At 41.8% G+C, this 15,617-nt stretch overlaps 1 protein-coding gene across 1 annotated transcript; it reads left to right on the top strand.

Annotated features, from left to right (window-relative positions):
• Positions 1–2,015: 2,015 nt before the first annotated feature.
• On the top strand, positions 2,016–3,351 carry LOC308090789 (natterin-3-like; the record flags this gene model as incomplete). The annotated part of the gene is made up of 3 exons (XM_080436052.1): positions 2,016–2,105; positions 2,669–2,762; positions 2,921–3,351. Exons 2-3 carry the CDS (start codon positions 2,669–2,671, stop codon positions 3,349–3,351), a joined length of 525 nt encoding a protein of 174 aa, XP_080292178.1. The 5' UTR covers positions 2,016–2,105.
• Between the last annotated feature and the right edge of the window lie 12,266 nt (positions 3,352–15,617).

Genomic DNA, 15,617 nt, shown 5'->3' with positions numbered 1-15,617 from the left:
AAGCGGTGGCTCCTGGAAGCTCGGCAGCTGGCGGTGTGGGAAGCCATGATGACGAAGACGCCCCCTCGCCCGGTTCCCCCTGACGATTGCCAAAGGAGACCCAACAAACGAATGAAGTCGTCTCAACAAAGGCTGGCTCAGGGAACGCGGGGTCAACAGAGGTGCAGGATCGAAGAGAAGCAGAGGCAGACCATGGATTGTCTGCCATGGCAGTTGGTCTACTAGGCTGGCTTACAGACTGGCAAGAAACTAAAAACTGAAAAAACCTCTCTCCGCTGGGTCCAAATGGCTTGTTCATTCTGTCACGGTTTGAGTCCGGACGGAATGTAGGACCCAAGAGCAGGAGAGACGGAGGCATAACGGGTAGGTTTAAGGGGTTTAATAACTCAAAAGGTAGGTATACAAACAAGGGACTGAACTCACGATGGAACAACACGCAACATAATACAATGAACAAGCAAGGACAGGTGGCAAACACAGGGCTTAAATAGACAGGGAAATAATAAGACACAGGTGAACTCAACAGACAATCAACACTGGGATAGGCTGAGGGACTAAGAGGACACAGGAGGAGAACATGACTAATCAACAGGGAGGTGAGACAAGACAGGTAACAGTAACTAGGCACAACAGGAAACAATACTACAAAATAAGGTACAGAACAAAAGCAGGGCAACAACAACAGAGTAACAGAATAACAAGACTACATACAGAACAGAACAAAGGCCTAATAAGTCCAAGACCTTATAAGGGCAGGAAGGTCTAAATAATAAAGTCAGAGTGTGCGGCCCGAGGAGCGGACCGTGACAGGCCTAAAGTGTCCACGACCATATAAGGGCAATGGCGGTCTAAATAATAACATCAAAGTCCACGGCCCGAGGAGCGGACCGTGACACTAAGTACCTGTTTTATTCTTATTTTTGTCTTTATTAAATTTTTGCAGTGGTGGAAAAAGTATTCAAATGTTTTGCTTAAGTAAAAGTATCAATACTGCAATGTAGAAAAATACTCTGTTACAAGTAAAATTCTGGAATTCTAAATTGACTTGAGTAAAACTACAAAAGTATTGGTATCAAAATGTACTTAAAGTACCAAAAGTAAAAAAGTACTCAATATAAAAGTTTTCAAATGTATAAAAATCTTTTGAAAATAGCTGATCTAAAAGCTCACAATGCGTCGCAATGTGAGGCATTGTGAGCTTTTAGACCGGCCATTTTCAAATGGCCGAAATGTATATAGAGATGAAGTTGTTAATGTATGTTTTGTAATAATAATCAAAATCTAAGTAACAAGTAACTAAAGTTTTCAAATAATTGTAGTGGAGTAAAAGTACAATATTTGCCTCTTAGATGTAGTGGAGTAGAAGTAAAAGTACTGAAAACTGGAAATACTACAAATACCTAAAAAGTGTACTTAAGTACAGTAGGCCTACTTGAGTAAATGTTCTTAGTCACTTTACACCACTGTGTTTTTGTACTTCTATTGTTATTAAGTTATTTAGCTGTTCCTGTCGTGTTTTTCACACTTACTGCGGGCTGTGATGACACACAGGGATCAATGAAGAGTATCTATAATTTATGCACAATAAATGACAATGCGGAAATTTGAGGAAAGTATTGCAATAGCATGACTTTATCAACCTACAATGAGAGCATTGTAGGTTGACTAGATACCCAAACTAGATATTAAACTTCATTTTCACAGATGGAACACGACAGAGGTGGTTTCCAATCTCCTTTAGGCAAAACTCCAACAGACTTATTTACTGTTGTCAGTTTCCTTCTCTTATCCACCTTACATCCATGTGTGTGTGTGTGTGTGTGTGTGTGTGTGTGTGTGTGTGTGTGTGTGTGTGTGTGTGTGTGTGTGTGTGTGTGTGTGTGTGTGTGTGTGTGTGTGTGTGTGTGTGTGTGTGTGTGTGTGTGTGTGTGTGTGTATGTGTATGTGTGTGTGTGTGTGTGTGTGTGTACAAACCCACCAGTTAGTTTGGTCCACCTCAGAACAGAGAGTGAGAGTAACATGCTGTGATTTATGGGTTGGCCATAAAGCAACTATATAAACCTGCTGCTGACAAGAGGTAGACACACTGGGGGACAGCTGTAACGGTGAGTGCACTGCCTGTATTTTTTAGCTCCAAGGGTTGTGTATTAGGCCCATGAGAGAGATACAGTGTATAATGATAATGGAATTCTATAACTCTGTGATTAGAATGGTATGTGCTTGGTGTGCCAGAGATAGAATTGCTCGCTAGAGCCGAAGAATATGACTTAAAAGTGCTCGATATTTATGGACATAATGGACACAAGTTAATATTGTTACATTTCTCTGTAATTACTTATTTACAGTTAACAGTGTAACCGACAGAGATAGAAAGATGGCATTGAATTGTCTTCCCTTGTTATGATAAAATATTAAGTAAAGATGTTTATAATATTGCAATACTAAATATATCATAAAAAACACATCTATATGATGGCATCATATCATGGCATATAGTGACAAATTCAATATAAAGTATTAGTATAGTGCAGACCACAATGACAGATGGATTTTTACCATTTACCATTTGACATTATTTAAAAACAACTTCCTAACATTGGCTTTCTGGTTAGCTTCCTTATATGTACTGTATATTGCAAGACTATGAAAAAACTCTGCCTGTCCCTAGATGAAGCTGTCAGCATTGGTGCTCTTATCCCTGTTGGGGCTGTTCTCTGCCAGCCTGCAGGACATTGTGAGGCGGAGCTCACGGCACAGAAGAGGTAAATGACCCTCTAAGGGATTATATTTGGAGAGATTCATTCTGATTTATTTCCATGTTGGTAAATTGGATTTGATTGCAAATGAAACACCCTGCCATGTCGTCTCTGTCTGTCCCTGCTGAACCCAGAATTGCAGCGCACCTCCATGTCAATCCACAATCTGGAGTGGCTGACTTGGACCGGTTTCCTCCCCAAAGGTGCTGTGGCCATTTACAACGACTACGCTAAACGCACTGACTACGTCTGTAAATACCGATGCGATGCTGGGTTCTACAACCCAAGCCTGGGTTCTCACTGTCACTACCCTTTGGGAAACCGCGAGCACTATTCCAGTCAATTCGAGATCCTGGCCAACAAGGACAATTTTGCGTTCCTGGAGTGGAGGGCAGGTTCCTATGGTTCGGTGCCTCCACACTCCGTCAAGACCTGTCCTGGAAGAGGCGTCTATGTGGGGAAAAACAAGTATGGACTTGGCAAGGTCCATACTAAGCATGAGGCATTTTTCCTCCCCTGGAAGGGTCATGAGTACTGGTATAAATCATATCAGGTACTGACCATTAACAAGGATCGATCTATCTATACTGGGTAAAACACAGTATACTGTATGAGTGAGTTGCAAAAACTGATTTCGCTTGCCATCGTGAAAATGCTGTAAGAACATTCAATATATTTCAATACATGTATGGAATAATAAAATGATGTGGGATTATAAGTCATTTTCTCATTAAAAGACAACAACTACAACAAACATACATACAGTACTGTACCTCCTCCCCCTCCTACCCTCCACCCACACATAAGAAGCGTATATAAACACCATCCAACCATACATTCATGACCCATACCCCACCCTCACAACAACACATGATTATGAATGGTAGGTCATTGTAAAAGAAGATACAGATGGATCTGTATGAAATATGAATGGTTGGGCAAATGCCCAGTCCCCTTTAATTAACTCAAAGCAATCAATAAAATCTTAAAATGTATTCTAAAAGCATTTGGAAGCCATTGGAGGGGTGTTAACATAACACAAAAAAAAATCTATAATACCAGATACAGTAAACAATCTTAGATTAGATGTAGGTCTATACTACCAGATACAGTAAACAATCTTAGATTAGATGTAGGCCTATTTGAGAGTGCAGAGGCATAATTGCTTTGATGCATGTCACATTAACGAGCGTCAACAAGTATCAGCTGACACACAACACCTCCCCTCTGCAGTGCTTTAAACTGAAAGTGACTGGAGTCTGTTTCATTTCTCTCCAAAATACCTTGAATATGATGGAAGACATGATTAACAATTACTGTGATTATGATAAGCTTTACATTTCATATCATACACCATACAGTAAGAACTCCTATAACTTTCACCAGCAAAAAAAAGATTTTATTTTTTAATTAAAAAAATAATTTAAAAAATATTACGATACAGTCTGACATCATGACAATACCTATCGTCACATTTTAATACCACAATAGGCTATATCGTGGGACAATATATCGTGACACTATAGGCAGGGAGGGTTAATCTTTTTTTTTTAATCACTTGGGGAGGGTCATTGATTTTTTTTTTGTCAAAGGGAGGGTCATGGCATTTTAGATCAGGGCACATACATTTTCTCCAGGGGTACCCTTCTTTAAAAATTGACCTGTCCCTTAAAGTGCTTTTGAGAAAGGTGTGTGAACAAAATAAGACGATTGGGTATATTGTTATGAACCTCTGTGGGAATGATCCCATGTGCTGTCCCGGAGGAAAACAAACAATAAGGTCAGCATCAAGGTCAAATCTAATCAGCCATATCTCACACATGCCGTTGTAAGATGGCACAATTCCCATCTACTCACTAGTCTGCATCTCATTGGTGGGAATAGACAGAAATGGTGCCATGGCATCTTGTAATGAGCATTAGTGAGGACCAATTAAATTATATGAAGATATGTGTAGTATATTGTACAAGTGTGAAACATAGTTGGAAGGTCCAGACAAGTACAAGTTCCTTAAGTTGGTTTATTGTATAAAACAGAGCACAGAGTACAGGAGTCAGCCTTGCTGCATGGTGTAGCCGTTAGAAGGGGCCGCGTACCAAGAGCAAGAGCCAGGTTTCTCTGTCCTCACAGTATTTATATCTAGACTTCACATGTGTGTCTATGCACTTGCATACGTTGCCTTCGTGTGTGTTGGCTGTGCACGGAGCTAGGTGTGTGTGTGTGTGTGTGTGTGTGTGTGTGTGTGTGTGTGTGTGTGTGTGTGTGTGTGTGCGTGTGTGCGTGCGTGCGTGCGTGTGTGTGCGTGCTCGCATAGTAAAAGACTTAAAGGAGTAGTTCACCCAAAAAACATATTTTCTATGAATTACACGCCCCATGAAGCCTTGGAGATTATTTTTTTTAAGCCAATAATTTGATGACCGGCCGAGTCTATCCGGTACTGAGCAGCCACCAGGTCATCGAATTATTGGCTTAGGAATGCGACAAAAACAAAAGAAATCTCCATGAATTCAAGGCTTCATGGTGTGTGTAATTGATAGAAAATAAGTATTTGTTTCGGTGAACTACTCCTTTAATTTAAATCTGAGTGTGTACAAATGACACACTCAGAGTAAATTAACACTCCGGATACAGTGCATTACAGGCCTGCAAAAAGTATAGATCTATCTATCACGTCAACCAGGCATAGGACGAGAGCTAAGAATAGACCTCTCCCCCCCACCCTCTCTCTCTCTCTCCTGTCTCCTCCTCCTCCCTCTCCTCTCCTCTCCTCTCCAGATAAAAAATAATGACCTCCCGTTGTTTAATTTGCTCCGCTGTAATAAATGTAAGATAATCTCTTCCTCTTCTCTGTCCATCCATCCACACTTCCTTTCCTCCATCGACCTCCCACTCTGCTCTCGGCTGTAATGGAGGAGTATTTTCAGCAACGTCTTGAAATGTGGGCCGATGATTAAGCCTTTACTGTCCCGACTATCGCTCTTGGACTGTCGATTAGCCCAGTTCCATGCATCCCTCGAGAGCCATTTCTTTACATCAGTTTGCCATGAACGTGCAGACAGTTCCTTTTGACTGTAAAGCCTGATTTAGGGTCTGGTCCCACATGCACAAATTGAATATTCACATCCCGTTCACTTCCATTCTATGTTAATGAAAGGGTGGAGCTCCCGGTTTCAAAGCACATTTGCACGACATTCACGTGCCTCTCGTCAAAGAACTATGTTGAACTTTGACGTGGATTTCGTCAAAGTTGCGCATGTGCGAATGAAGGGGAGTGGCCAACGCATACCGAGGTGTCAATCATGTCAATGTTCAAAAAGTTTAACTCCTCGGGATGACACGGGACGCATCAAAGTGCCGAAAAATTACAGAAGCCCCACCCCTTCACTTGCGTAGAATGGAGGTGAGCGGGATGCAACTGTTTCAGTGATGCATGTGTGACTGACTGTACCTTTATACTTTGTTGTATCACGAGTCACAACACATTGTGAGCTTGTAGAAAGGCTATTTTCAGTGTGCAACACCATCTTATGAATAACTTAAGCATAAACCAGATGCACATATTCACACTGTAGTGTAGCTACAATGAAAATAGCCACAGTGCATCTGTAGAGCTGTAGCCTACTTCAATTGAGCTTGCTCAGCAACCTTATCTTCGGCGCACTAACACTTACTAACTCCTTTTACCGCACATGGCCCTGCTGGATCTCGGTTCACTCAGTGAACCACAGACATTAATTATTGAATGTCGGAGAGGTGAGAGCGCTGGACTCAGCCGGCCATCCAACCATCTCTGCAATGCCATCGTGCTCTTGCCCAGGGTGCCGAACAGCACTCACCTGCCCAGAAACATTCACCCGGACCCGGGGGGTGGGGCAGCAGGTATGATGAACAGCCCAGTGATGGGTGATGGATGGGGACTACTGCTCTGAGGTTCGTGTCCAAACATCAATATTGTCTCATTCCCAGCCACACCATCAGTCCAGCGGCCTGGGTAGACGCAACAGCATTAAGGTTTATTGAGAATCTCAGTGCTGCTGATGGGCTAGCTAGGGCTGTGATCAGAATGCATGATGACCAACTTTTTCTTTCTTCTTTAACAAGAAGAGACAGAACTGTGTACTGTTCAGCTTCGCTGCAGTAGCTGCCCGGCAAATAAAAGAACAGCCACTTATTCTTTTTTCTTCTTCTCACAACAACAAATGGGATCGTTTATCAATGCCCCTTCTAACAGGAGTTGGCGGCTGGCCAGCCACAGCTCCTGCGCTCTGGTGTCTTGGCTCGGCTCAGTTGGTTGATTCTATTTCCAAGGTGTCACTGATAGGCCTATGTTTCACCCTCCTTAACGAGTGTCTGTCTGTCTGTCTGTCTGTCACATGGGCCTCAGGATTGCCAGTCAAATCAACCAGAAGGACAAATAGCGGTCACTTGAACATTAGATCTGAACCGTGTGGTAATTCAATCTTAATTCAATCTTATACTGTAGCAGGGCAAGTATCCATATCAATTGATTGTTACATGATCATTGAACTTAATGTTCCATAAAGGCCTTGAAGCGATCTCAGTGAACAGCTTTTACAATTTAATGAATGATTCTCTCTCTTAAATCCTCACTGTTGATCTATAAGGACTTGGACTTTCCCATGTTGTATGTCTCTTATGTTATCGTATGTTACCTTTATGTGCTATGGACTTCTGTCTGAAATAAAGATTATATATATTGTAAGCAACTGTATGTACAGTAAGCCTTGTGAATGTGTAAGATTAGAAATAAGTAATTTGATGTACATAACATATATTTCCATGAAACACTGTATGGCTATCACCTCTAAACTCTCTCCTTTACTGAGCCACCATGACTGTACTCAATTTATTCAAAATGGGATGAATTTGGGGTGACAACAATTAAGACAACAATGACAACATTAATAATAATAATATCCTTTGACCAGGATAGTGTTTTGACCTTAGTGGTGAGAGGAGAACCTGAGAAACACAGGAGGTGGAAGAAAGAATAGCTGATCTTTGTAATTCAATCCAAATATCCTTATCGCAGATCTGGTATCCAGATCAATTGATTGTTACATGATCGTTAGAAGCTAACGATCCTTATAGGCCTTTATAGGCCTTAAAGAGATCTCCGTAAACCGTTTCACCATTTGGTTAGAAGGATAAATGGATGCAAATGCTTGCGGTTCAGGGTCATACGAACCTCCTGGATTTAACCCATTCAATCCGGGAACGCATAAATGTCTTCTAAATTCTTCTAATATCTTCTAAATCAGTGGTTCTCAAACTTTTTCAAGTCAAGGACCCCCAAAATAATATGTATTTGGTCACGGACCCCCATCTAAAATATTTTGTTCCGCGGACCCCCAGAAGCAAAGATTTGAGTAAAAAATCTTGGCTTTAAAAAAATATATATATTCAAAGATTTGCTTGTAGATCTGCTATTTTCAAAAGATTTTTATACATTTGAAAACTGGAAATGGGACATTCTGTATAATGAGTACTTTTACTTTTGCTACTTTAAGTACATTTTGATGCCAATACTTTTGTACTTTTACTCAAGTAACAGAGTATTTCTGTATTGCAGTATTATACTTTTACTTAAGTAAGAAATGTGAGTACTTTTTCCACCACTGCTGTTATATCCACATGACATGGAATCTATCTCCTGAATGACATATTTATATTTGAAGAGTTCTGAGTGCTATATCTCCAAGAATCATAAAGCCTGTGGATGTATCATCGAGTACACGGAATGCAACTCCCGTTGTTTTCAAATTACCAATACACATATTGAAGACAACTTTACAATGCGCTTATACCTGTCTTTGAACCAAGATTTTATCTTTTTGTATGTTTCATCTAGGGTATTTGTTTTACTTTACTTTGCTTTTCAGTTTGGTTTTAATTCTTTCTCAGGGTGTCATAATACTGTCACACACACAGAAACTGAATACAGAGTAAGGAGGTACATTACCAACAACAACGATTAAACCTACAGTACAGTATGTGAAAACATCCCTAAGCGAAAAGATAATCTATGATTTCTGGCAGGCTGAAGGCTGCAAACAGATTGTTTTTACCCCCTGTGTGTGTGTGTGTGTGTGTGTGTGTGTGTGTGTGTGTGTGTGTGTGTGTGCTTGCGTGCGTGCGTGCGTGCGTGCGTGCGTGCGTGCGTGCGTGCGTGCGTGCGTGCGTGCGTGCGTGCGTGCTCCATGGAGGGCACCTTTCTATTTTGTTTATTTTGACAAGTCCTGCCAGTGCAATATCTCCCATGCCCAAGTCTGCGTTCTATCTTAGCTCAGAAATGTTGTCTGTTTAGGTCTGAATCCCAGGAAGGATATAAATCTTACAGATTGCAGCTTTAAGACTGTCGAGCAGATGTTGAACCCCTTTGACCTCCAATTAACTCAGAGATCATAGATTAGCGTCTGTGCATACAGTATGTGTGTACTGTGTGTGTGTGTGTGTGTGTGTGTGTGTGTGTGTGTGTGTGTGTGTGTGTGTGTGTGTGTGTGTGTGTGTGTGTGTGTGTGTAGAGCTTAAACGGAATACCCTAGCATCTATTGGCCATTTTAGGAATTTATATAACAAGTAAGACGCGCGAACGCGGGAAGCGAACGCAGCTCGAAAATATTGTGTATTTACGGACTTGTAATCCGTGTTATTTCACCGTGATGGGGAGAGAACATTGACAGTGTGTGTGTGTGTGTGTGTGTGTGTGTGTGTGTGTGTGTGTGTGTGTGTGTGTGTGTGTGTGTGTGTGTGTGTGTGTGTGTTTTGCAGGCTGTTGTGCATTGTAATCAGAGCATTGTCTAAATTCCTGCACTCTGGCGCACTCGGGTGGCTGCTTACAGGCAGTGCACGCATGTGAGTCACATGGGTGCATGCAGCCAATGAGAGCGTGACTGCACACAGAACACAGAGAGACTCACACACAAGCCGAGCACGGTTTCATAGTAAGCTCCACTTGCGCGGGCGCGCCTCCTTCCGCTGCGTTCGCAATAACCGTGTATTACCTGTATGCAACTGTTTTAACTGAGTGCTGTCAACATTATTGCTATTCTTGTTGTTCTTATGTTATCTATATGTGTGTAATCTCGGCATCATTGTAAATGAGGGTCTCCCTCAATGATCTCTCAGAGAATCTTAAATAAAGGTTGACTATATGTGTGTGTCCGTGCATGTGACGAGACCAGTCATGATGTGGATCCAACTCAGTGGTTCTATGGACATCTTTAGACAGTTATACAACATTCAGTGGAAGGTGTCAACCGGGTACCAAAGCTTCTAGGGTCTCTAAACGAATGAGTTGGGTGGCTATGTCTGTCTGTCTGTCTGTCTGTCTGTGGCTCACTCCATTACAACTCTAAATGACTAATTAATGGTCCCGAGACAGGCGACACCACATCTCAGGGATCCATTACAGCTTTATCCCCACAGGGGCTCAGACTGGACTCCACCAGACCAACTACTACCACCCCCATGCCTTCTCTTCTCTCTTCTTCTCCCCCATCCCTTCATCTCTTATTCAGCGGCTGGTGGAGTAGTGTTTAAGGAGCGCAGCTCCGGACAGATGGATGGACAGATTGAAAGATGGGCAGACAAGCCGTGATACAGACCGTGGCTGGAATGGAGAGAGAAAGAGAGAGAGGGAGCGAGATTAAACTTTCAAGTATTTGGTGTTGCGATGAACTTTTAGGCACTTCATGTCCCAGGAAGTGTGTGCCTATGATTGGTTGGGATGGATGAACTCTGCTTACAGATGTATCACACCCACACCTCTTCCTCTATGGGCATTGTTAAACTGTGTGAGAGTGTGTGTGTGTGTGCGTGTGTGTGTGCTGCATTACTCACAGCCTCAGCAGTATCCTTCAACTCTTCACCCCACTCCTCTTTTAGTAATGGACATTGGACACAGACACACTGGCACACACGCGCGCGCTCTCACACACACACACACACACACACACACACACACACACACACACACACACACACACACACACACACACACACACACACACACACACACAGAGAGATGAAGGAACGGTTCAGATGGAGATGTTTTTACCCATGAGCACCCCTGTGTAGCCCTCAATTCCCCAGATACCCATCCAACAGTACAGGTGTGTGTGTGTGTGTGTGTGTGTGTGTGTGTGTGTGTGTGTGTGTGTGTGTGTGTGTGTGTGTGTGTGTGTGTGTGTGTGTGTGTGTGTGTGTGTGTGTGTGTGTGTGTGTGTGTGCGTGCGTGCGTGTGTGGTGTAAGAGAGAGATTGTTGATAATTCTCCATAACACACTGCTCCAACACTTCCTCAAGTCACTTTCATTGTTGACAGGTTAATATCTCCCATGGAGATCTTCAGGCTTTGTGGAGATGAGCCAAACACACACACACACACACACACACACACACACACACACACACACACACACACACACACACACACACACACACACACACACACACAAACACACACACACACACCTGCTGTACAGTAATCAAATAATTAAGTTGAGGGACTGGTACAGTAGTATGGTTAAGATTAAGTAAAATTAGTTTGGTTAAGTTAGGGTTAGGTTCAAGGTTAGTGAGTTTAATAAAAACACTGTCAGCCCGGACCGCTACTCAATGTAGCAATGTAGTTGCGTGTCACACTCCCCATCTCTCTCTCCACATTTCCTGTCAACCTACAATACTATCAATATAAAGGCATAAAAAGCCGAGTGGAGTTGAGAGGTCAAATTTTGTCTTAGCGACACAATACAATAACAACCTTTGGACATGGTCTGGTTTTGGCCTTTTGACAATGCAGCCACCTATTTAACTGGACAACGTTACTGTTCAAGCTGTTTTAGCAGTTGTCAGCTAATTAATTATTATTAATTTTGTGTGTGTTACGCAGGCCAGAGGCACCATTTTGTGTTTTGATTTTTAAGCTCCTGCTGAAATGGTATTTGGCTAAAAGCAACATACTGTACTGCTATGCCTACTGGCATGCCCACTTTGAATCAAATCAACATGCTAGTCTGGTTGCAAGCCACAGCCAACAGTTTGGTGTGAGTGAGTGTGAGTCAGGGGGAGTTGAACCCAAATGCAAAACGACCAGGGGCAGAGCAGATCTGAGTGCAATCTCTGAATGAAGAGCAAACAGAGAGAGAGTAGAGACCCGACTACATAATAATTAATGCAACTTGATAAGAGGCTTTCAAAGCTAGCACACCATATTTAGCTGATTGTCTCATCAATGTCTGTTGACTATTGAGAGATTTGAGACCAGCTTGGAAGCATTCCACATGTTTTTCTTTTAAGTGACTGATGCTGCAGCTTTGATGGCTTCACTTCATTTTGACAGCACTATCTGTGTTGTGTAAATATTTTTTTGTTTGTTTTACACATTATGTTTGCTAATAAGATGTTGGAATAATGTTCATGTGTATTTTCAGACATTTAAGTGTTTTTTCCTATCACACACAAATTTGGCATCACCCCTTAGGGGTCCCGGATCCCCACACCCACAAGATCCAGATAATAATAATAAGTGTTCTGCAGCAGCAAGGTAACAACAACCACCCTCCAACCCACCCACCGCCATAATCGTAGACAGCAGACCATGACTATATTGCACAATAGGAAACAACAAAGAAAAACATCAGCTCATCATTACCATCCTCCCAAAATGCTGATGGGCCTGTCAGTTGTCCCCACAACTGAACAACAGCTACCTCTTCCTGCTTCCATCATTGATGGCACGAGTGGAAGTACGTATAAATGAGAATTTTTACCTGTTGTTTCTAGTTGCAGGGGCCGTTAACCATTGGCCTGTATTCAGGATTCAGGGGATGAGAGCTGTCCGCTCTAATAGATGTCGCTTTCTTAAGCACCTGCTTATCAGTCATATATATGACTCAGACAGCTGAATTGTGCCCCCACAATCTTAATAGCCCCCTCACAACCCTGTTAAGGGCATTTTTCTATGTAACGCCAAGGTTACCATGCCAACAAATGACAGCAAAGGAATTTACTTTTTTTTTTTTTTTTTTTTTTATAAAAGCCCTGTAGAACAAAATCATCAATTTCTTGATGATCTGAAATTTGGCTAGCTTCCCTAAACAGAGGAGGCGCTGCTGATCTTTATTACACACTATTTCAATCTAATTTCAGACCATTTTCAATAATGGAACCGAGATATGTATAAGTGATGACAAAATCCACTGTCTGGCCATTTATGGCACTACTCTGAGGAGCTGGTGGAGGTCGTCTAAAATCAATGCACATGTATTTGGTCTTCGTTACATTAGGTTGTAGAAATGCCTGTGGATGATGTTAGTTCACCAGACAATATCCCATTCACCCTTATCCTCTGAGTTCTATTTGTGAGGAAATCAAGAACCCAACCTATAATACCTACCTGCATCTTAGCCAAAGTTGTTTACACATTTTTCAACTAACATACATAACATGTATTTTACAGACTGGCAAAGAACACTGAAAACAGGGAATATAATTGCACTCAAGTCTAGCAGGACACAGGTGAACACAACAAACAATCAACACAGGATAGGTTGAGGGGAAAAGAGCTATGGGGAAAAGGAATGTGGGAGAGGGGAGACTAGACAAATGAGACAGGAAAGGAAGAGACAAGAGAGTTAACTGCTACAAAGAAAAACGGTTCCTCAATTTAAAACGAAAAGATAGTGACAGACCGTGTTGGCCTCTGGGTCACAGGTTTGATGACACCTATTTGCTTACTTGTTCTAAGTAACTCTGGATAACAGTGGCAGACAAATACCGAAGGTGCAGATGTTCACCCCCATTGCCATAGCAGCCAGTAAATCACTGTCAGGGTCAGTGTGTCCTTTCAATACAGAGTGCATATATAATAATAATAATAAACTTTATTTGTATAGCACCTTTCATGACATGAAATGCAGCTCAAAGTGCTTTACAGAGCAAGAATACAATTACAGTTAGAACCAATTTAACAATAAAGCAAACAAAAATAAAATAAAATAAAATAAAAGCAAAGGCATAAAACAACATTAAAATAGGCAATACAGTGAGGAATTAAAAATCAACCAAAGAATCAGCTAAAAGCAAGAGTGAAGTAATAGGTCTTGAGCTGTGCTTTAAAGCTATCGACAGAGGCTGCCTGTCTGTAATGGGAGTTTATTCCACATTGTCGGTCCGTAAAAGCAGAATGCTGCTTCACCGTATTTTTTATATGTCATTGTAGGCACCTCGAGCAGGTCAGCACTTGAAGACCTGAGGGCCCGATTTGGAACATATCTCTCTAGGCAGTCAGAGAGGTAGGAAGGTGCCAGACCATTTAGAGCTTTATAAACTATTAAAATAATTTTAAAATCAATCCTAAAAACAACCGGGAGCCAGTGTAGTGAAGCTAGAACTGGAGTGATATGTTCTCTCATCCTAGTTTTAGTTAAAATTCTGGCTGCCGCATTTTGAACAAGTTGTAATCTGTCAGTTGTTTTCTTTGGCAGGCCAGAGTAGAGTGCGTTGCAGTAATCAAGCCGAGAGAAAACAAAAGCGTGGATCAGCGTTTTTGCATCGTCTAACGACAGATAGTCTCTAATTCGCGCAATATTTCTAAGATGAAAGAAAGCAATCTTGGTGACATGATTAATGTGTGTATTGAAATTCAATTCAGAATCGATAATAACCCCCAGGTTCTTTACTGTGGTGTTACTTTCTACAGCCAGGTTACCAAGTCTACTTGTTATTGATTCTCTCTGCTCACTGGAGCCAATTATGAGAACTTCTGTTTTATCCTCATTTAGCTTTAGAAAGTTCTCACTCATCCAGCATTTTATACTGGACAGACAGGTCAACAATGGGTCTAGAGCGCAGGGGTCGTCTGGAGCTACTGAAAGATACAGCTGGGTATCATCAGCATAGAAATGGAAGTTCACTCCGTGATCGGCGATGAGTTCTCCCAGCGGTAGTATATACAGGGAGAACAATAAGGGACCCAGAATTGAGCCCTGTGGAATACCAGAACAGATGTTGTGTTTGTCTGAGTCAAAGTTAGCTAGACTGACAAAATAGCTTCTGCCTGTTAGGTAAGAGTGAAACCAAGACAAGGCTGTGCCTGACAAACCAATCCAGTACTCCAAACGTTGTAGTAGAATTGTGTGATCAATCGTATCAAAAGCATCGGTTAAGTCAAGGAGTAGGAGAACAGATACATTTTTGTCGTCAGCGGACACCCTAAGATCATTAATTACTTTTACAAGTGCTGTTTCTGTACTATGACCTTTCCTGAAACCAGATTGGAATTTGTTATGAACCTTATTGTTCTGTAGGAACACATCCAGTTGATGAAAGATCAATGGCAGATTTGAGATTGGTCTATAATTACCCAGCACCAATGGATCAAGGTTGTGTTTCTTGAGTAACGGCCTGACTACAGCCGTTTTCAGTGAGTCTGGAAAGACGCCTGAAAGTAGAGAGCTGTTTACAATTCTTAGGATATCTCCAATAACACTGTCTAAAACCTCTTTGAGAAACGGGGTGGGTACTACATCCAGTGAGCAAGATGATGATGTCATCTGTGATATAGTTTTACGGAGTTCCTCTTCATTAATTGCGCAGAATGATATTAGGCTTCCTCTGGAGGGATCTACATTTTTGCACCATGCACCATTTGCCGCATTTTCAGTGCTAGCAGCAGCATTCATAATACCAGCTCGAATGCTAAAAATGTTGTTTTCAAAAAAGGATGCGAACTCATCACACTTAGCTTTAGAAGCAGGGAGCGACTCCTTGTAAGCCTGGGGGGGGTTTAGGAGATGTTCAATGGTAGAGAATAAGACTCTGGCATTTTGCTTGTTGT

Source organism: Gymnoscopelus braueri (assembly GCF_963280865.1).
Source record: "Gymnoscopelus braueri genome assembly, chromosome: 8".
NCBI classification, from domain to species: domain Eukaryota; kingdom Metazoa; phylum Chordata; class Actinopteri; order Myctophiformes; family Myctophidae; genus Gymnoscopelus; species Gymnoscopelus braueri.
This window is presented reverse-complemented; position numbering and strand designations above follow the sequence as displayed.